Here is a 22,386-nt window from a genome sequence, read left to right as displayed (position 1 = left end):
CACGCCCCCTCCACAGTTAGCTACAGAATAACAATGTTATCACAAAGAATAAGAGACCTCCTATACCCGAGAAATGTTGGTCTTACTTAAAAATGCACACGTTTAGTTGTGTTCAGTGTTAAGAAAAATATTATATGGCTCTTACGGAAATACTTTTTGAAATATTTGGCTTTTTGGCTCTCTCAGCCAAAAAGGTTCCCGACCCCTGCCTTACAGCATATCTGAAAAGGAGTAGGAGGAAGCAGAGCTTTTTCCATTTGATACTCAATATGTAACACAACAGTGAATAAACAAATAAATAAATGAATAAGTAAGTACAAACCCAGTTTCCATATGAGTCGGGAAATTGTGTTGGATGTAAATATAAACGGAATACAAAGATTTCCAAACCATTTTCAACCCATATTCAGTTGAATGATGCTACAAAGACAACATATTTGATGTTCAAACTGATAAACATTTAATTTTTTTGCAAATAATCATTAACTTTAGAATTTGATGCCAGTAACACGTGACAAAAAAGTTGGGAAAGGTGGCAAAAATACTGATAAAGTGGAGGAATGCTCATCAAACACTTATTTGGAACATCCTACAGGTGTGCAGGCTAATTGGGAACAGGAGGGTCCCCATGATTGGGTATAAAAGCAGCTTCCATGAAATGCTAAGTAATTCACAAACAAAGATGGGGCGAGGGTCACCACTTTGTAAGAAAACTGTCGAACAGTTTTAGAACAACATTTCTCAACAAGCTATTGCAAGGAATTTAGGGATTTTACCATCCACGGTCCATAAAATCATCAAAAAATTCTGAGAATCCGGAGAAATCCCTGCACGTAAGCGATGATATTACGGACCTTTGATACCTCAGGTGGTACTGCATCAAAAACCGACATCAGTGTGTAAAGGATATCACCACATGGGTTCAGGAACACTTCATAAAACCACTGTCAGTAACAACAGTTAGTCGCTATATCTGTAAGTGTAAGTTAAAACTCTACTATACAAAGCCAAACCCATTTACCAACAACAACATGAAACGCCGCTGGCTTCGCTGGGCCCAAGCTCATCTAATATAGCCTGATGCAAAGTGGAAAAGTGTTCTGAGGTCTGACGAGTCCACATTTCAAATTATATTTGGAAACAAAGGTCGTGGTGTCCTCCAGAACAAAGAAGAAAATAACCATTCGGATTGTTATAGGCGCGAAGTTCAAAAGCCAGCATCTGTGATGGTATGGGGGTGTATAAGTGCCCAAGGCATGGGTAACTTACACTTCTGTGAAGGCACCATTAATGCTGAAAGGTCCCTACAGGTTTTGGAGCAACATATGTTGTCATCCAAGTAATGTTGTCATGGACGCCCCTGCCTATTTCAGCAAGACAATGACAATCCACGTGTTACAACAGCGTGGCTTCATAATAAAAAAGTGCGGGTACTTTCCTGGCCCGCCTGCAGTCCAGACCTGTTTCCCATCGAAAATGTGTGGAGTATTATAAAGCATAAAATACGACAGCAGAGACCCCGGACTGTTGAACGACTGAAGCTCTACATAAAACAAGAATGGGAAAGAATTCCACTTTCAAAGCTTCAACAATTAGTTTCCTCAGTTCCCAAATGTTTATTGAGTGTTGTTAAAAGAAAAGGTGATGTAACACAGTGGTGAACATGCCCTTTCCCAACTACATTAGCACGTGTTGCAGCCATGAAATTTTAAGTTAATTTTTTTGCAAAATTAAATAAAGTTTATGATTTTAAACATCAAATATCTTGTCTTTGTAGTGCATTCAATTGAATATGGGTTGAAAAGGATTTGCAAATCATTGTGTACCAATTATATTTACATCTAACACAATTTCCCAACTCTTATGGAAACGAGGTTTGTACTATTTATGATGTCTGATGCAATATATGGATTTTTATTTTATTGTTTATTATTTTTATGTGTATTTTATTGAACTGTTAGTCATTTCTGATGTTATATATGGATATTTATTTCATAGTTTATCATTTGTGTATGTATTTTATTGAACTGTTCATGATGCACCTGATTTTTTTTAAATGATAGGCTCCAGCCACCCCCGCAAACCCAAGAGGGACAAGCAATAGAAAATGGATGTCTGGACTAAGTTGGCACTGATGGATACAATCTGGCACCTTGACATGTTAATGTGCATCAATGTGCTTGGTGCCATGTAAGTCATAAAGATCATCTTGTCACGTCATTTACGTTGGTGTGTTTACCTTCTGCATCTTCCCGCGGCGCCATGGAGACGTTCCATGAGGTCAGCGAGGAGCTGCAGTTACACAAGCAGCCGACAGCTGAGGTGTCGCTGACGTACTTTTCTCTTTTCCATCAAACGTCGCCACGCCTCGGCGGGGACAACTTTTATGAAGACAAGCTCACCTGAAGACGTTCATGAGACTTTATTGGTGACACCTCTCCCGTGCGATGGACCCCTGGAGGATCCTGCAGATCTGATAAAGGTCCAAAGAGAGCTCTTTCCTTCCTGAGAGGAGGACTGTTTGTGTTTGAGCGTCTCTTCTTCTGGGTGTGGGAACCTGCTCCTCCCAGCCGTCATCATTTCCCGTCCACAAGGACCCTTGATCTGCACGTCATTGTGGCCCAGCAGGACCAGCTTTTGTCTTTGTGGAGAACACATACTAGGCCAGCAGTGCTTCATGCGTTTTTTTACGTCTTTTGGAGTTGTTTTAAAAGACACCTAAACTGTGCATCCTCACCAGGTCTACAAGGTGCTCACCAACTTTATTCATAGAGCCTTTCAAAACAAAGAATGGAGAAACAAAGGGATATATACAGCAACATAAGTACAAATATGTGTGTGTGTATATATATATAGATACAGTATATGTACGTACATACCCCGTTTCCGTATGAGTTGGGAAATTGTGTTAGATGTAAATATAAACGGAATACAATGATTTGCAAATCCTTTTCAACTCATATTCAATTGAATGCACTACAAAGACAACATTTTTGATGTTCAGACTCATAAACTTAATTTTTTTTTTTTTTGCAAAAAAAAAAAAATATTTTGAATTTCATGGCTGCAACACGTGCCAAAATAGTTGGCAAAGTGCATGTTCACCACTGTGTTACATCACCTTTTCTTTCAACAACACTCAATAAACGTTTGGGAACTGAGGAAACTAATTGTTGAAGCTTTGAAAGTGGAATTCTTTCCCATTCTTGTTTTATGTAGATCTTCAGTCGTTCAACAGTCTGGGGTCTCCGCTGTAATATTTTACGCTTCATTATGCGCCACACATTTTCGATGGGAGACAGGTCTAGACTGCAGGCGGGCCAGGAAAGTACCCGCACTCATTTTTTACGGAGCCACGCTGTTGTAACACATGCTGAATGTGGCTTGGCATTGTCGTCCATGAAAAAGACGGCGCGTAGATGGCAAGATATGTTTTTCCAAAACCTGTATGTACCTTTCAGCATTCATGGTGCCTTCCCAGATGTGAAAGTTACCCATGCCTTGGGCACTAATGCACCCCCATACCATCACAGATGCTGGCTTTTGAAAATTGCGTTGATAACAGTCTGGATGGTTCGCTTACCCTTTTTGTCCGGATGACACAATGTCGAATATTTCTAAAAACAATTCGAAATGTGGACTCGTCAGACCACAGAACACTCTTCCACTTTGCATCAGTCCATCTTAGATAGCCGGCGGCGTTTCTGGATGTTGTTGATAAATGGCTTTCACTTTGCATAGTAGAGCTTTAACTTCCAATTACAAATGTAGCGACAAACTGTATTTAGTTACAGTGGTTTTCTGAAGTGTTCCTGAGCCCATGTGGTGATATCCTTTAGAGATTAATGTCGGTTTTTGATACAGTGCCGTCTGAGGGATCGAAGGTCACGGTCATTCAATGTTGGGTTACAGCCATGCCGCTTACATGAAATGATTTCTCCAGATCCTCTGAACCTTTTGATGATATTATGGACCGTAGATGTTGAAATCCCTAAATTTCTTGCAATTGCACTTTGAGAAATGTTGTTCTTAAACTGTTTGACTATTTGCTCACGCAGTTGTGGACAAAGGGGTGTACCCCGCCCCATCCTATCTTGTGAAAGACTGAGCATTTTTTGCGAAGCTGTTTTTATACCCAATCATGGCACCCACCTGTTCTCAATTAGCCTGCACACCTGCGGAATGTTCCAAATTAGTGTTTGATGGCCATTCCTCAAATTTATCAGTCTATATTGCCACCTTTCCTAACTTCTTTGTCACGTGTTGTTGGCATCAAATTCTAAAATTAATTATTATTTGCAAAGAAAATAAATAAAATAATTATCAGTTCGAACATCAAATATGTTGTCTTTGTAGCATATTCAACTGAATATGGGTTAAAAATGATTTGCAAATCATTGTATTCCGTTTATATTTACATGTAACACAATTTTCCTACTCATTAGGAAACAAGGTTTGTATGTACATACATATATATATATATATATATATATATATATATATATATATATATATATATATATATATACACATACATACATGCATTCATTTTCTACCGCTTATTCCCTTTTGGAATCACGGGGGGCGTTGGTGCCTATCTCAGCTACAATTATAAATACAAAGCCCATTTCCAACCACGCGCTTTCCTGACAGTATCTTCGAGCCAGAATGTAATCTCGCGAGAACCCCTGTCGCAATCCACAGCCAACGTTCTAAAGTTAATGATAATTTGCAGAAAAAAAAAATGTTTATCAGTTTGAAAATCAAATATTTTGTCTTTGTAGCATATTCGACTGAATATGGGTTGAAAATGATTTCCAAATCATTGCATTCCGTTTATATTTACATCCAACACAATTTCCCAACTCATATGGAAACGGGGTTTGTATATATATATATATATATATATATATATATATATATATATATATATATATATATATATATATATATATATATATATATATATAATTAATTTGTAATTAATTATTTAGAAAATAGTGTATAAAAAAGAAATGAAAAAATGAAAAGTTTTTTTTGTAAAAAAGAGTATTTTTCATCAGTAGTTAATTATTCTGTAAATGATTCATTTTTTATTTATAATTACGTTGAAACTACTGTGTTTTTATTTATATTTTTTTATTAATGCATGTTGTATTTGGAATTTATTATTTTTAAAATATTGCATTAAAAATATTAATTACAAAAATAAATATATGTTATAAAAATATTTTTTATTTGTAATTAATCATTTTGTAAAATTTTGTATTTGTAATTACGTTCAAAATAAAGTCTAAAGTATCTAATTATTTTAATGAATAATGTTTTTAATTGTAATTAATTTGAACAATTTTGTGTAAAATAATTCATTACAAATAAAAAATACCTTATTAAAAATAACTAATTTCAAATAAAATAATGCATTTTTTATTTGTAAAAATAACATTTTTGCAAAATATTGTATTTTTCATTTGTAACTCTTTTGGATACTCATTTTCTATGTTTTATTTTTTAGATAAATAATCAATTACAAATGAAAAGTACACATTATAAAAATAAGTAATTACAAAAAAGATTAGGTATTATTAATTTGTAATTAGTTATTTTGTCAAACATAGTATAAATAAATTAGAATGTATTTTATCTGTGTTTTCCCACCCAAAACAGAACATCAAAATATTAACATGTAACATGCCTTTGAAAAAGAGAAAATACAATTTACATCATAAATATTGTATGAAAAACACCTCAACATAATTTTGTACTGGCATAAAAATTTACATTATTTACCTTGGAGAACAAACTTCTACAGTATCTGCCCAGCAGCTTCTCCATATATTCATGGATAAATGTTTAACGTCCTTGGCTGACGTCATCGACTCATTTGGTATGGTGCAGACTAGCAGTGCCACGCTCCAACTGCTTAACCAAGCTAGCTAGCTACTCGCTCTGTCATCTTTTTAACGATTTCTTTCCTTAATTCAATGGATATCATCCATTTTTTCTTCTCAGCACAGTCCTTCACACTTGCGGTCTTCACAGTCATGCTTGGAAAAGCAACGTAATGTCCAATATTTCGCTATAGGCTAATGCTAGCTCGCAAGAGCGGATGTTTTGGTCGGATCTTACGGGGTTCACTTTGACATTCACTACGCCATCAAGTGGTGAGGAGGATCATGTCTTGAATTTTAGCGTGCAACTTAAAGGTGTTCTGAAATGAGATTTTATTATTTAAACGGTGATAGCAGGTCCATTCTATGTGTCATACTTGATCATTTCGCGATATTGCCATATTTTTGCTGAGAGGATTTAGTAGAAAACATCCACGATAAAGTTTGCAACTTTCGGTCGCTAACAGAAAAGCCCTGCCTGTACCGGAAGTCGCAGACGATGACGTCACCCGTTGATGGCGCCACACATTTTCACATTGTTTTTAATGGGAGCCCCCAACAAAAAGAGCTATTCAGACCGAGAAAACGACAATTTCCCTATTAATTTGAGTGAGGATGAAAGATTTGTGTCTGAGGATATTGATAGCGACAGACTAGAAAAAAAAAAAGTAAAAAAAGTAAAAAAAAAAAAATTTAAAAAAAATAACGCGATTGCATTGGGACAGATTCAGATGTTTTTAGACACATTTACTAGGATAATTCTGGGAAATCCCTTATCTTTCTCTTGTTTTGCTAGTGTTTTAGTGAGTTTAACAGTACCTGACAGTCGGAGGTGTGTGTCCATGTCTGTCTTGACGCCAGTGTCTCAGGGAAGTCGACGGCAGCTTTATGGACGGCGCAAGCTCAGCTGATCTCCGGTAAGAAGCGACTTTTTACCACAATTTTCTCACCGAAACCTGCTGGTTGACATTCGGTCGGGATCCATGTTCGCTCGACCGCTCTGATCTATAGTAAAGTTTCACCTCAGGGAATTTTAAACAAGGAATCACTGTGTGTTTGTGTGGCTAAAGGCTAAAGCTTCCCAACTCCATCTTTCTACTATGACTTCTCCAATATTAATTGAACAAATTGCAAAAGATTCAGCAACACAGATCTCCAAAATACTGTGTAATTATGCGGTTAAAGCAGACGACTTTTAGCTGTGTGTGTGTGCAGCGCTCATATTTCCTAACAGTCCGTGACGTCACGCGTACGCGTCATCATTACGCGACGTTTTCAAGAAGAAATTCCCAGGAAATTAAAAATTGCAATTTAGTAAACTAAAAAGTCCGTATTGGCATGTGTTGCAATGTTAATATTTCATCATTGATGTATAAACTATCGGACTGCGTGGTGGGTAGTAGTGGGTTTCAGTAGGCCTTTAAAGCCGAACAATAAGTCGACAAAACAGCTGGTATCTCGCAAGTTGTTTGTTGTGTTTGACTGTGTTTTGCGGCACACAAAGATTGTGCGTTGTGAAACAAAGCCAGAGTGTGGATTCCAAGTCGTAATTCAATTGGAAAAGCAGAGTTGGAAACAGATGTGAGAACCTTTTGAGGGATACGCCCCCAAAGTCCCGACATCCCTCCAGCTGATTATTGTGTTGAAGCCACGCACACTGGGTGGTGCGTGGGGGGAGTGCACTGTGGATGCTCGCGCTGCCACAGGAAGAAGTTTATCTGAAAAGGAAGTGACATCATGGCGATTGTTTGCGTGACACACCTTCACTTCCTGCATGAAGTGAGAACACGTCCATGACATCATTCCTTCTTGAAAGCTTCCAGGCTATTCCGTCCCGGTCGCTGCCGTTCTGTCCTTGGGCAGAATGCCTCACCCACATTGACCCCAGCCTCGTGGAGGTTTCAATGACCAGGTTGTTGACCTACGGCCCGGATTCGGTACCTAGGCGCCGAGCGACGTCTGCTTGCTGATCTTTGAGTAAGTTTGAATTTCACATTGACTACGTGATGAGCGTTTGTTTGTGTGCTGCTTCATCATTTCCTTGTGTTTAAAAACAAGAACATCTGAAAACCTCAGCAGGTTTTATTACTTCACAGATAAAACATCACGTTCCCCTGAAGGTCGCATCATTCGTGCGTCAGAGGCCAGGCGTAACTGGCGGTCAAGCACATGGACTTCATCAACGCCAGGAGGAGACTGCGTTCCAAAACGTCCAAACAACATATTAATAAGGTCAACGAGAACCATACAGCATATTAATAAAGACCACTAGAACCAGAAAACATTTTAATAGGGACCACTAGAAGCATAAAACATTTTAATAGGGACCACTAGAAGCATAAAACATTTTAATAAGGACCACAAGAACTAAACAACATATTTTTAAGGACCACATGTACCATCCAATGCGATGACGTGGCGACTTGTCCAAGGTGTACGCCGCCTTCTGCCCGATTGTAGCTGAGATAGGCACCAGCGCCCCCTGCGATCCCAAAGGGAATAAGCTGTAGTAAATGGATGGATGGATGGATGGATGGATAGTTATATATATAAATATATATATATATATATATATGTATATATATATATATATATATATACCATCCATCCTATCTCAGCCACAATCGGGCGGAAGGCGGGGTACACCCTGGACAAGTCGCCACCTCATCACAGGGCCAACACAGATAGACAGACAACATTCACACTCACATTCACACACTAGGGACCATTTAGTGTTGCCAATCAACCTATCCCCAGGTGCATGTCTTTGGAAGTGGGAGGAAGCCGTAGTACCCGGAGGGAACCCACGCTGTCAGGGGGAGAACATTCAAACTCCACACAGAAAGATCTTGAGCCCGGGAATGAACTCAGGACTACTCAGGACCTTGGCATTGTGAGGCAGACGAACTAACCCCTCTGCCATGTGCTGCCTACCACATGTACCAAGCAACATATTAATAAGGACCACGAGAACCAAACAACATTTTAATAAGGACCACAAGAACCAAACAACAATTTAATATGGACCACTAGTACCATACAACATTTTAATGAGGACCACTACAACCAAACATTTTAAAGAGGTCCACTAGAAACAAGCAACATTTTGAAAAGGACCACTAGAACCAAACAATAATTTGATAAGGACCACCAGAACCAAACAGGATTTTCATGAGGACCACTAGAACCAAACAACATTTTCATAAGGACCACCAGAATCATACATTTTAATAAGGACCACTAGAAACATACAACATTCTAATAAGGACCATTACAACTAAACAACATATTAATTAGGACCACAAGAACCAAACAACATTTCAATAAGGACCACTAGAACCAAACAACATATTTCTAGGGACCACAAGAACCAAACAACATTATAATAAGGATCACGAGAACCAAACAACATTTTGAAAAGGACCACCAGAACCATACAACATTTTAACAAGGACCACGGCAACTAAACAACATATTAGTAAGGACCACAAGAACCAAACAACATATTATTAAGGACCACGAAAACCAAACAACATTTTCATAAGGACTACTACAACCTAACAATATTTTGATAAGGACCACCAGAACCATACAACGTTTTAATGAAGACCACTAGAACCAAACAACATTTTGAAGAGGACCACTAGAACCAAACAATATTTTAATAAGGACCACCAAAACCAAACTATATTTTGATGATGACCACGAGAACCAAAATATATTTTAATAAGGACCACTAGAACCAAACCACATTTTGATGAGGATCAATAGAACCAAACAACATTTTGATGAGGACCACTAAAACCAAACATTTTAATGAGGACCATTAAAACCAAACAATATTTTAATAAGGACCACTAGAACCAAACACAATTTTAATGAGGACCACTAGAACCAACATTTTAATGAGGACCATTGGAACCAAACAGCATTTTGATGAGGACCACTAGAACCAAACAACATTTTAATAAGGACCGCCAGAACCACCAAACACGATTTTAGTGAGGACCACTCGAACCAATATTTTAATGAGGACCATTAGAACCAAACAATATTTTGATAAGGACCACTAAAACCAAACAAGATTTTAATGATGACCACTGGAACCAACATTTTAATGAGGACCATTAGAACCAAAAAATATTTAATAAGGAATACTAGAACCAAGCAACATTTTTATGAGGACCACTAGAACCAACATTTTAATAAGGACCACTAGAACCAAGTAACATTTAGAGAAGGACCACTAAAACTAATCAACATTTTAACAAAGAACACTAGAACCAAACAGCATTTTAATAAGGACCACTAGAACCAAACAACATTTTAACGAGGACCACTAGAACCAAACATTTCAATATGGACCATTAGAACCAAACAACATTTCAATAAGGACCACTAATACCAAACCACATTTGGATGAGAACTACTAGAACCATACAACATTTTGATGAGGACCACTAGAACCGTACAACATTTTGATGAGGACCACTAGAACCAAACAAAATGTTGATAAGGACCACTAGAACCATACAACATTTTAATGAGGACCATTAGAACCAAACAATATCTTAATTAGGACCACTAAAACCAAACAAGATTTTAACGAGGACCACTAGAACCAAACAAAATTTAATGAGGACCATTAGAACCAACATTTTAATGAGCACCATTAGAACCAAACAATATCTTAATAAGGACCACTAGAACCAAGCAACATTTTAACGAAGACCACTAGAACCAAACATCATTTTAATAAGGACCACTAGAACCAAACAACATTTTAACGAGGACCACTAGAACCAAACAACATTTCAATAAGGACCACTAGAACCAAAAATGTCAATAAGGGCCACTAGAACCAAACAAAATTTCAATAAGGACCACTAATACCAAACCACATTTGGATGAGAACTGCTAGAACAATACAACATTTTGATGAGGACCACTAGAACCAAACGACATGTTGATGAGGACCACTAGAACCATACAACATTTTAATGAGGACCATTAGAACCAAACAATATCTTAATTAGGACCACTAAAACCAAACAAGATTTTAACGAGGACCACTAGAACCAAACAAAATTTAATGAGGACCATTAGAACCAACATTTTAATGAGCACCATTAGAACCAAACAATATCTTAATAAGGACCACTAGAACCAAGCAACATTTTAACGAAGACCACTAGAACCAAACAGCATTTTAGTAAGGACCACTAGAACCAAACAACATTTTAACGAGGACCACTAGAACCAAACAACATTTCAATAAGGACCACTAGAACCAAAAATGTCAATAAGGACCACTAGAACCAAACAAAATTTCAATAAGGACCACTAATACCAAACCACATTTGGATGAGAACTGCTAGAACAATACAACATTTTGATGAGGACCACTAGAACCAAACAAAATGTTGATGAGGACCACTAGAACCATACAACATTTTAATGAGGACCATTAGAACCAAACAATATCTTAATTAGGACCACTAAAACCAAACAAGATTTTAATGAGGACCACTAGAACCAAACAACATTTTAATGAGGACCATTAGAACCAACATTTTAATGAGCACCATTAGAACTAAACAATATCTTAATAAGGACCACTAGAACCAATCAACATTTTAATGAGACCCACTGGAACCAACATTTTAACAAGGAGCATTAGAACCAAACAATATTTTAATAAGGACCACTAGAACCAAACAAGATTTTAATGAGGACCACTACAACCAAACAACATTTTGATAAGGACCACTAGAACCAAATAACAATTTAATAAGCATCACTAGAACCAAACAAGATTTTATTAAGGACCACTAAAACCAATGAACATTTTGATAAGGACCACTAGAACCAAACAAGATTTTATTAAGGACCACTAAAACCAATGAACATTTTGATAAGGACCACTAGAACCAGACAAGATTTTATTAAGGACCACTAAAACCAATGAACATTTTGATAAGGACCACTAGAACCAAACAAGATTTTATTAAGGACCACTAAAACCAATGAACATTTTGATAAGGACCACTAGAACCAAACAAGATTTTATTAAGGACCACTAAAACCAATGAACATTTTGATAAGGAGCACTAGAACCAAACAAGATTTTATTAAGGACCACTAAAACCAATGAACATTTTGATAAGGACCACTAGAACCAAAACACAATTTAATAAGCACCACTACAAAAAAAACAACAATAGAACCAGCGGCAGATGTTTTTTAGAGGACAAGAACACAACAAGTTGTGTAGTAACTCACATTGCCAGTAGAAGCGCTATACTAACAAGAACTCATAAACTTTAGTATCTTCACAGCAAAATAGTCTCTCGCCACCTCAGTTCTAACTTAGAGGAAACACAGAGGATGTGAAGAAGTATATCCAGGTCGTGGATGTGTTGTAGTGGCCGGGTGATGCTTGGACGAACCTTCACCCTTACAGTAGAACACACTCAAGGCTCCTATATCAATCAATCAATCAATGTTTACTTATATAGCCCTAAATCACTAGTGTCTCAAAGTACTGAATGAAAGAAGTGTAAAGGTGAATATATTACTATATTTCAAATCCATCCATCTTCTTCCGCTTATCCAAGGGCAGGCGGGCGCAGCAGCCTAAGCAGGGAAACTCAGAAAAATATTTAGTGTAAATAAGTAATTAAGACTGTTTTTATTTAATTTTTAAAGGCGTGCTTGCCAACTCTCCCGGATTTTCCGGGAGACTCCCGAAATTCAGCGCCTCTTCCGAAAACCTCCCGGGACAAATTTTCTCCCGAAAATCTCCCGAAATTCAGGCGGAGCTGGAGGCCACGCCCCCTCCAGCTCCAAGCGGACCTGAGTGACGTGTCGACAGTCTGTTTTCACGCCGGCTTTCCCACAGCAAAAAGAGCGTGTCTGCCAAATGACGTTATAACTGTAGAATGATCGAGGGCGAGTTCTTGGTTTCTTATGTGGGTTTTTTGTTAAGCAGTTTCATTAAAGTCCTCCCAGCCCGGTAATAACACACAACAACAGCAGTCATATTTTCGTCTGCCGTAAACTCCAATGTTGTGAACTTGTGACACTCTTAAACAGGACAATACTGCCATCTACTGTACATAGAATAGAATAGAATGTAGAATAGATAGGTACTTTTTTTAATCCAGCACCACTGTTCACTCACAAAAAACAATGATAATAATAAATAATATAATATATGTATTATATTATATATATAATATACATGAATTATACCACGACCCCAACCATGGCCCGCGCTCCCAACCCCTCAACCCCCCAACTCCCAAAATCGGAGGTCTCAAGGTTGGCAAGTATGTTTAAAGGGCTCCAATTATGTTATTATGTTACTTATTTAGAACGTAGTAAACAATATTTTTTTAAATATCATAATTAATAATAAAAATTCTACTTTGATCATGGTTGGGCCTAAAAACCTGCGACAAAGGAGTGGAGCTGTGAGCAAAGTTGTGTGAGGTCCGGAAGAACTTTCTCTTGATGATGGGGCCCGCCCCCGCCCCCCATACACACAAGGGAGCAGACGCAGCCAACACTCGGACCCTCCAAGAACCTCTGGCAGGACATGAAAGAGTCCAACATGGCTGATGTCATCGTGAGTGAACTCCTTTGTGTTGTTGTTCCGGCTCCTTGTGGGAAAAGTCAACACATGTAGGGGGTCGCAGCTAGATTAACCAACGCCAATGCTAATGAAGAATGCTAATGTTAGCTTTTTTGGCAAGAACATGCGATAAAGTCATCTTTTTTTGTTGTTTTTTTTTGGCGCCAATAGTCTTGACGTGACCTGACGCCAGGACAGGAAGTGACGACGTTTGGCTCGCCTCAAAGCACTTCCTTCCAGCGGGCGTCGCCCTCTCCTGGAGGAAGGCTTCGGCGAGGCTGACCCCACGCATCGCAGCCTATCGTAGCAGTCCCCGCCGCACTTAGAAGCGCTGACAGTCCAGTATTTAGTTTGCTGGGACGTCCAGGGGACACCCGGACCCCCCGCCGTGACATGTCCCGGGTGACGCGGGGGAGGGGCGGCACATGCAGTGTTTGTGTGTTGTGTCGCCTCTGACGCAAGCCAGGCGTTGAGTTGTAGTGTCTGGTGTCACGGGGACGCATAGCAACGCAAAGGCTGCCTATAAATAAACGTCCACGTCCTATTTTCACCCTGCAGGCTCCACTTCCTTTACCTCCTCTCACCATCCACTGCCGCCACTCCTGGATTATCTATACAGTGGGCGGGTGGGGGGGTTCACCGTGGTCCGATTTGCATGATTGGCCACCACGAGAGGCAAAAAAGTGAGGAAAAAAAACAACTAATGTTTTGAAAACACAAACTTGGTCGTCTCCAAAAGTGACCAGAACCGGTTGTCCATTTCATCGGGTGGTTTTCCTGTCCAGCGCTCTTACTTTGTTCTTCTTCCCGTGTTGCTTCCATCGCTTTGCCACTTCGCCTCTGGTCTGAGCGCTGGCTTCCTCACCTGCTCCTGGTTGTCAATCGGGAGACACGCCTCCTCGGGGTTGACAATTGGGAGAGACACCTGCTCATGGCTGTCCTTAAGGAGACACGTCTGCTCCTGGTTATTGATCAAGTCACTAAAGAGACACTCCTCCTCCTGATTGATGATTGGGAGATGCCCCGGCTGGTGGTTGACAATCAGGAGACACACCTCCTCATGGATAACAATTGGGAAACACAGCTGCTCCTGCTTATCAATCAGGATACACGCTTCCTGGTTGTTCTTAAGGAGACACACCTGATCCTGGTTATCAATCAAGTCACTAAGGAGACAGACCTGCTTCTGTTTGTCAATCAGGAGACATGCCTCCTCATGGTTGACAGTTAAGAGACAAAGATGCTCCTGTTTATCAATCAAGATACATGCTTCCTGATTGTCATTAAGTAGACATGCCTCCTCATGGTTGACAATTGGGAGACACACCTGCTCATGGCTGTCCTTAAGAAGACAGGTCTGCGCCTGGTTATCAATCAAGCCACCAAGGAGACACGCCTGCTCCTGTTTGTCAATCAGAAGACACTCCCCCTCTTGGTTGGCGATTGGGAGATGTGCCGGCTCCTGCTTCACAATCAGGAGACATGCCTCCTCATGGTTGACAATTGGCAGACACACCTGCTCCTATTTATCAATCAGGATCCACACTTCTTGGTAGTCCTTAAGGAGACACGTCCAATCCTGGTTATCAATCAAGTCATTAAGGAGACACGCCTACTCCTGTTTTTATATCAGGAGACACTTCTCTCACTGGTTGACAATCGGGAGATGTGCCGGCTCCTGGTTGACAGTCAGGAGACACGCGTCCTCATGGTTGACAATTGGGAGACACAGCTGCTCCAGTTTATCAATCAGGATGCCTGCTTCCTGGTTGTCCTTAAGGAGACACGTCTGCTCCTGGTTATCAATCAAGTCACTAAGGAGACACACCTGCTCCTGTTTTTCAGTCAGGAGACACTTCTCCTCCTGGTTGACGATTGGTAGATGTGCCGGCTCCTGCTTGACAATCAGAAGAAATGCTTCCTCATGGTTGACAATTGGGAGACACAGCTGCTCCTGTTTATCAATCAGGATACATGCTTTCTTGTTGTCCTTAAGGAGACAGGTCTGCTCCTGATTATCAATCAAGTCGCTAACTAGACACACCTGCTCCTGTTTGTCAATCAGGAGACACTCTTCCTCCTGGTTGACGATCGGGAGATGCGCCGGCTCCTGCTTGACAATCCGGAGACACGCCTCCTCATGGTTGACAATTGGGAGACAAAGCTCCTCCTGTTTATCAATCGGGATACACGCTTCCTGGTTGTCATTAAGGAGACACACCTGCTCCTGTTTGTCAATCAGGAGACACGCTTTCTCATGGTTAACAATTGAGAGACACAGATGCTCCTGTTTATCAGTCAAGATACATGCTTCCTGATTGTCATTAGGGAGACTCGCCTCCTCATGGTTGACAATTGGGAGACACACCCGCTCATGGCTGTCCTTAAGGAGACACGTCTGCTCCTGGTTATCAATCAAGTCACTAAGGAGACACGCCTGCTCCGGTTTGTCAATCAGACGACACTTCTCCAGGTTGACAATCTGGAGATGCGCCGGTTCCTGGTTGACGATCAGGAGACACGCCTCATCATGATTGACAATTGAGAGACACAGATGCTCCTGTTTATTAATCATGATACACGCTTCCTGGTTGTCATTAAGGAGACAGGTCTGCTCCTGGTTATCAATCAAGTCACTAAAGGGACACACCTGCTCCTGTTTGTCAATCAGGAGACACTCCTCCTCCTGGTGGACAATTGGGAGATGCGCCGGCTCCTGGTTGACAATCAGGAGACACGCCTCCTCATGGTTGACAATTGGGAAACACAGCTGCTCCTGGTTGTCATTAAGTGGACACACGGTCCCCTGTTTGTTAATCAGGAGACACACCTCTTCCGGGTTGTCTTTGAGGAGACACATCTGCCTTTGGTTGTCAAGCAGGCAACCCACCTGCTCCTGTCTGACAATCAGGATACACGCCTCCTCATGGTTAACAACTGGGAAACACACCTGCTTAAGTTGTCCTTAAGGAGACACGTCTGCTCCTCGTTGTCATTAAGGAGACAACCAGCCCCTGGTTGTTAATCAGGAGACACACCTCCTTCGGGTTGTCTTTGAGGTGACACACCTGCCGTTGGTTGTGAATCATGAGATATCCCTGCTCCTGTTTGACAATCGGAAGACACGTCTGCTCCTGGTGGACAATCGGTTGATCAAGCGACCTGCCTGCTCCTGCCTGACAATCAGGCGACATACCTGCTCCTGGTTGTCAACCAGGAGACACACCTGCTCCGGGTTGTCAATTAGGCAACACACCTGCTCCTAATGATCAACCACAAGTAAGTAAGTGCTTAACGCCATCAAATGGATGGCACTAGTTCATTGCTTGTGTTGGCTGCTCCTTCTTGCTAGTGTATGTTTGAATCTTTGTATGTGCATTTTCGCCTTGCCTTACTCTGCTTTTCTGCTTTCCTCTGTGGTACACTGCAGCGACCATGCTGGCACTTCCTTGATTGTTATGAACCGAAGGACTGTTTACCTGCATGTCAATACTGTGATGGACAACCAAGTGGCTAAGTTTACAACGCTGATGCCTCCTGCTACATCTTCTTATGCTCTGGCAGAACAGACGAGTACCTTTTGATGCCATCTACCGTACAGATTGGTAATAACAAGCTACATTCACAGACAGTCCCATTATAATGTGTTTAATTCAGACAGTCCCAATATAATGTGTTTATGAGCGAGTGCAAACAGGTAGTGTCACAGCTACAGACAAATGAATTGATGAAAATCTGCTATGGTCCAAAGTGCAGCCTCAAGGGCCATTTGCGGCCTGTAGCATATTAGTTAGCATGCTAATGTTACTTTTGCAGTCATAAACCTCATTGTCAAATATAATTTTTGGGGACAAATGTTAACATTTTTTTTTAGCTAATTTTGCAGGTGTACACCACAGAGTTATATATTTTGGTGCTTCAACCACGCCAAAATAAGCACGCTAGCATTTGTAACTGATTTTACAGATAGAGTTGGTATGTTAGCACCTGACTGCATGCTAGCTTTTTTTTGTCAATATAGCAGGTATACATCCCAGAGTCATATATTTTACTACTTGATGCATGCTAACGTTAGCATGCTAGCAGTATTAACTAATTTTGCCAATATACATTTTTGAGTCATATATTTAGGTGCTTGACACATGCTGAAGTTAGCATTTTAGCTTGCTAACATTAGCATCCTAGTTTTTTTGTCAATTTAGCAGGTATACACTCCAGAGTCATATATTTTGGTACTTCACCAATGCACAGAAAGCATGCTATTGTTGGTATGTTAGCACCTTATTGTTTGCACATTAGTTTTGTTTTGTCAATTTAGCAGGTATACACTCCACAGTCATATATGTTGATACTCTATGCATGCTAATGTTAGCATGCCAGCAGTATTAACTAATTTTGCAGATATATGTCTTTGAGTCATATATTTTGGTAATCTATGCTGGCATTTTACCATGCTAACATTAGCATGCTAGCTTTTTTGGGGGTCAGTTTAGCATATATTTTGGTCGTTTACTAATGCTCAGTAAGCATGCTATTGTTGGTATGTATGTTTTTTTGTTTAGTTTGTCAATTAACAGGCATACAACTCATAGTAATATATTTTGGTACTTAATGCATGCTAATGTTAGCACGCTAGCATTTCGCAGATATACTCATGTTGAAGTTAGCATTTTAGCATGCCAAAATTAGCATACTACATTTTTATGTCGATTTAGCAGAGTCATATATGTTGGTACTCTACTAATGCGCCCTAAGCATGCTATTGTTGTTAAGTTAGCATCTTACTCTAAGCAGGCTAGCTTTTGTGTGTACATAGTAATATAGTTTAGCAGTTAATGCATGCTAATGTTAGCATGCTAGTATTTTAACTTTTTAAGCTTTTTGTGTCGATTTAGCAGACTCAAATATGTTGGTACTCTACTAATGCACAGTAAGCATGCTATTGTTTGTATGTTAGCACCTTACTGTTAGCATGCTAACATTTAGCAGAGTCATATATTTTGGTAGTTTACTAATGCGCAGTAAGCATGCTATTGTTGGTATGTTAGCATCTTACTGTTAGTAGGCTAGCTTTTTGTGGGGTCAGTTAAGCAGGTGTACACCTCATAGTAATATATTTTGGTACTTTATGCATGCTAATGTTAGCATGCTAGCATTTTGAACTCATTTTGCAGATATACTCATGTTGAAGTTAGCATTTTAGCATGCTAAAATGACCATGTTAACTTTTTACGTCGATTTAGCCGAGTCATAAATACTTTGCTAATGCGCAGTAAAGCATACTATTGTTGGTATGTTAGCATCTTACTGTTAGAAGGCTAGCTTTTTGTTGGGTCAATTAAGCAGGTATACACCTCTTAGTAATATCTTTTGGTACTTAATGCATGTTGACGTTGGCATGCTAGCATTTTGAACTCATTTTGCAGATAAACCCGTGTTGAAGTTAGCATTTTAGCATGCTAAAATTACCATGTTAACTTTTTATGTCGATTTAGCCGAGTCATAAATACATTACTAATGCACAGTAAGCATGCTATTGGTGGTATGTTAGCATCTTACTGTTAGTAGGCTAGCTTTTTTGGGGTCGATTAAGCAGGTATACACCTCATAGTAATATATTTTGGTACTTAATGCATGCTAATATTAGCATGCTGTTATTTTGAACTCATTTTACAGATATACTCATTTGGAAGTTAGCATTTTAGCATGCTAAAATGACCATACTAGATTTTTATGTCGATTTAACAGAGTCATATATATACTTTACTAATGCGCAGTAAGTACGCTATTGGTTGTGTGTTAGCACCTTGCTGGTCGCATGCTAGCTTTTTTAGCTACATTTGCTAGTATACACCTATGAGTATTACCGTATTTCCCTGAATTGCCACAGGGTATAGTATGCGCCTGCCTTGAATTACTGCCGGGTCAAACTCGCTTCCCAAATTAATTAGCGCATGCTTAGTATTACCGCCTGGTCAAACTCGTGACGTCACGAGTGACACTTCTCCTGTCGTCATTTTTAAAATGGAGGAGGCTGATTTCAATACCGGTAATTTGAAATCGCACAAAGGGAAGAAGATTAAGAGCTATTCAGTAGGATTTATGGTCCAAGCATACATCACACTAAAATTTTTACTGCATACCTTTGGTAAGTGCTGGAGTGAGAAGAGGTTTTAAAATAATTAGCGCATGCTTACTTTTACCGCATGCCTTTGGTAAGCGCAGGAGTGAGAAGAGGTTTTAAATTAATTAGCGCCCCGGTGGCAATTCAAGGAAATATGGTCTGTTTTGTTAGCACGGCGAGTGTGTTAGCATGTCAGTTTGGCTTTAGCTTGTCAGCAGTCACAGTTTCTACAGAAATGACATTTTCTAGCCCATTAAAATATAGGATATAATATTAATACTGTACTAGTTAGGAAAGTAAAACATAGAAAAAAGCCCCCCCGCATCCTTCAGTCTGTGGCCCTCAGTGTTTTAAAGTGTCAGCTAGAAGATTTCAACCTAGGAAAACTAAATTGTAGTGCAGACGACCATTGTTTATTATTCATGTTTTAGTGTAGGATGCATCTCCGAGGTATATGTGATGAAGTAGTGATGATAACATGATTAATGTGTTTATTCCAGAAACTTTTCTGCCCAGTTCCTGGCAGCGTGAAAGCGGCTGTTGCAATATTCCGTCCCCGTGAGACGTCCTGCACGCTCTCCAGCAGTCCAGGAGTAAAGCGTCTTCCACAAAGTGTTGGCGGCGTCCGAGGTCATGTGAAAATGTTCCTCTGGTTGCTCACCAGCGTGGTTTGGCTCTCCCGCCGGCGCTCCTTCCTCCTCTCCAGCCGCACCCTCCAGCACACGGCGCTGGCCGCCAGCAGCGCCAGTCCGGCCGAGAGCAGCACCAGTCCCAGGTAGGAGATGGTGGAGCCGTGCGAGTTGAAGCCATACGCCACCGCCGTCACCACCACGCCGGCGATCAGCACCACCACGCCGAAGGGGACGGTGCAGCGGTAGCAGGACAGCTCGGCGCCGCCCGTGGCCGCCGCCAGCTGCACCTCGTTGACCAGCGGGATGCTGACCGTCGTCGCAGGCGGCGCCGCGCCAGGCTTCTCCGCGCTCGCTGGCGTCTTCATGGCATCCTGACTGGCGTCTCCCGGCATGGCACGGTTAGCTCAGCGTCTTAGCCTGTCTGTGAGGAGAATGAAAGTTTTAGAGACATCCGCTCGTATTTCTGCTGAAGGTCTGCAAAAACTTCTGACTTTCAAAGTGCAGCGGCGAAGCCTTGATACAGTGGGTTAGTTTTTGCCTCATTACTGTGAGAATCCTGCGTGTAACTGAAGTATTGAGGAGTGGGACTGTCCAGGACTGGCTTCAGTGTGCTCACACAACCACCAGGTAGCATCTGTGAGCAGATAATATTGCATCATCTCTTTCTCTTTCAGACTTACCAGGTCGGTATTGCATTCTTTGTGAGGGTTGAGGCAAAAACTAACCCAGACCCACTGGAGTTCTGCGGTCTGAGCTTCTATAACTTGAACCTTGTACTCCATTACCTAAACCACAGGTGTCAAAACTCTGGCATGTCTGTAGTCATTTAACGTGACTCGCTACGTCATTTAAAATGGTCCACTACACAATTTAAAGTTGCCAGCCACGACATTTAATGCGGCCCGCCATATCATTGAAAGTGTCCTCACACATCATTTAATGTGGCCGAGTCATACCAAAGACTATAAAAAATGGGACCCATTACCTCCCTGCTTGGCACTCAGCATCAAGGGTTGGAATTGGGGGTTAAATCACCATAAATGATTCCCGGGCGTGGCACCGCTGCTGCCCACTGCTGCCCACTGCTCCCCTCACTTCCCAGGGGGTGATCAAGGGGATGGGTCGAATGCAGAGGACAAATTTCGCCACACCTAGTGTGTGTGACAATCATTGGTACTTTAACTTTAATTAAAAATGGCCCTCCACACTCCTGACCAGATGCCTGAACAACCTCATCTGGCTCCTCTCGATGTGGAGGAGCCACCCGAACGCCTCCCTCGTGGCCTCCCAACTGGTAGGAGGCCACGGGGAAGACCCAGACCATGTTGGGAAGATTATGTCTCCCGGCTGGCCTGAGAACGCCTCGGGATCCCCCGGGAGGAGCTGGACGAAGTGGCTGGGGAGAGGGAAGTCTGGGCTTCCCTGCTTAGGCTGATGCCCCCGCGACCCGACCTCGGATAAGCGGAAGAAGATGGATGGATGGGATGGATGGCCCTCCACACTATTTAAATTGGCCTGCCATATAATTATCTGGCCTTCCAAATCATTTAATGTGGGCTGCCACGACATTTAATTTGGCCGACCACGTCATATGATGTGGCCCACCATGTTATTGAAGGTGGCTTTCCACATCATTTAATGTTGCCTGCCACATCATTTAGGCAGCGTCACACCTAATTTAAAGTGGCCCGCCACACCATTGAAGGTGACTTATTACACCATATAAAATGCTCCCCCCCATATGATTTAACATGGCGCCACTACCTTTTATTTGGCCCGCCACACCATCTAAAATTAACATACTTAAATATCAGCTTGTCGTCTTGACTTACGATTTCGAAGCAAGTTATCTTTCAACCTGTAAAACTAAAGACTTTTTAAAAAAACAAAAAAAAAAAACAGTGCCATCCATCCTTTTTTACCACTTGTCCCTTTTGGGGCCTGTGCACATTTTATAACTAGGCTATGTGTTTGTATTTATATATTCACTGTTAGAAGCTGCCCTTAAGGGCATCCATATTTCCGATGCGGCCCCTTAATAAAAAAGGAGTTAGACACCCTTGACCTAAGCCATGACCCCAGTGCATGATGGGTAGGCCGTGT

The 22,386-nt window shown here is 40.9% G+C and overlaps 1 protein-coding gene and 1 long non-coding RNA gene across 3 annotated transcripts in view; one reads left to right on the top strand and one right to left on the bottom strand.

The window, feature by feature from the left end:
* The window catches only part of LOC133556083 (uncharacterized), a 522,853-nt gene that overhangs the window by 334,481 nt on the left and 165,986 nt on the right, over positions 1-22,386 (top strand). The window lies entirely within an intron of this gene.
* LOC133556073 (transmembrane protein 100-like) overlaps positions 17,160-22,386 on the bottom strand; it is an 8,929-nt gene continuing 3,702 nt past the window's right edge. For both annotated transcript variants that reach the window (XM_061905684.1, XM_061905685.1), the window contains exon 2: positions 17,160-20,704. In XM_061905684.1, the coding sequence (XP_061761668.1) occupies positions 20,283-20,675 (393 nt within the window). In that variant the 5' untranslated portion in view covers positions 20,676-20,704 and the 3' untranslated portion in view covers positions 17,160-20,282. The remainder of the gene's footprint in view (positions 20,705-22,386) is intronic.

This window comes from Nerophis ophidion, linkage group LG07, assembly GCF_033978795.1.
Source record: "Nerophis ophidion isolate RoL-2023_Sa linkage group LG07, RoL_Noph_v1.0, whole genome shotgun sequence".
In the NCBI taxonomy this organism is placed as follows: domain Eukaryota; kingdom Metazoa; phylum Chordata; class Actinopteri; order Syngnathiformes; family Syngnathidae; genus Nerophis; species Nerophis ophidion.
The sequence above is the reverse complement of the archived record's forward strand: the minus strand, read 5'-3'. Positions and strand labels throughout refer to the sequence as shown.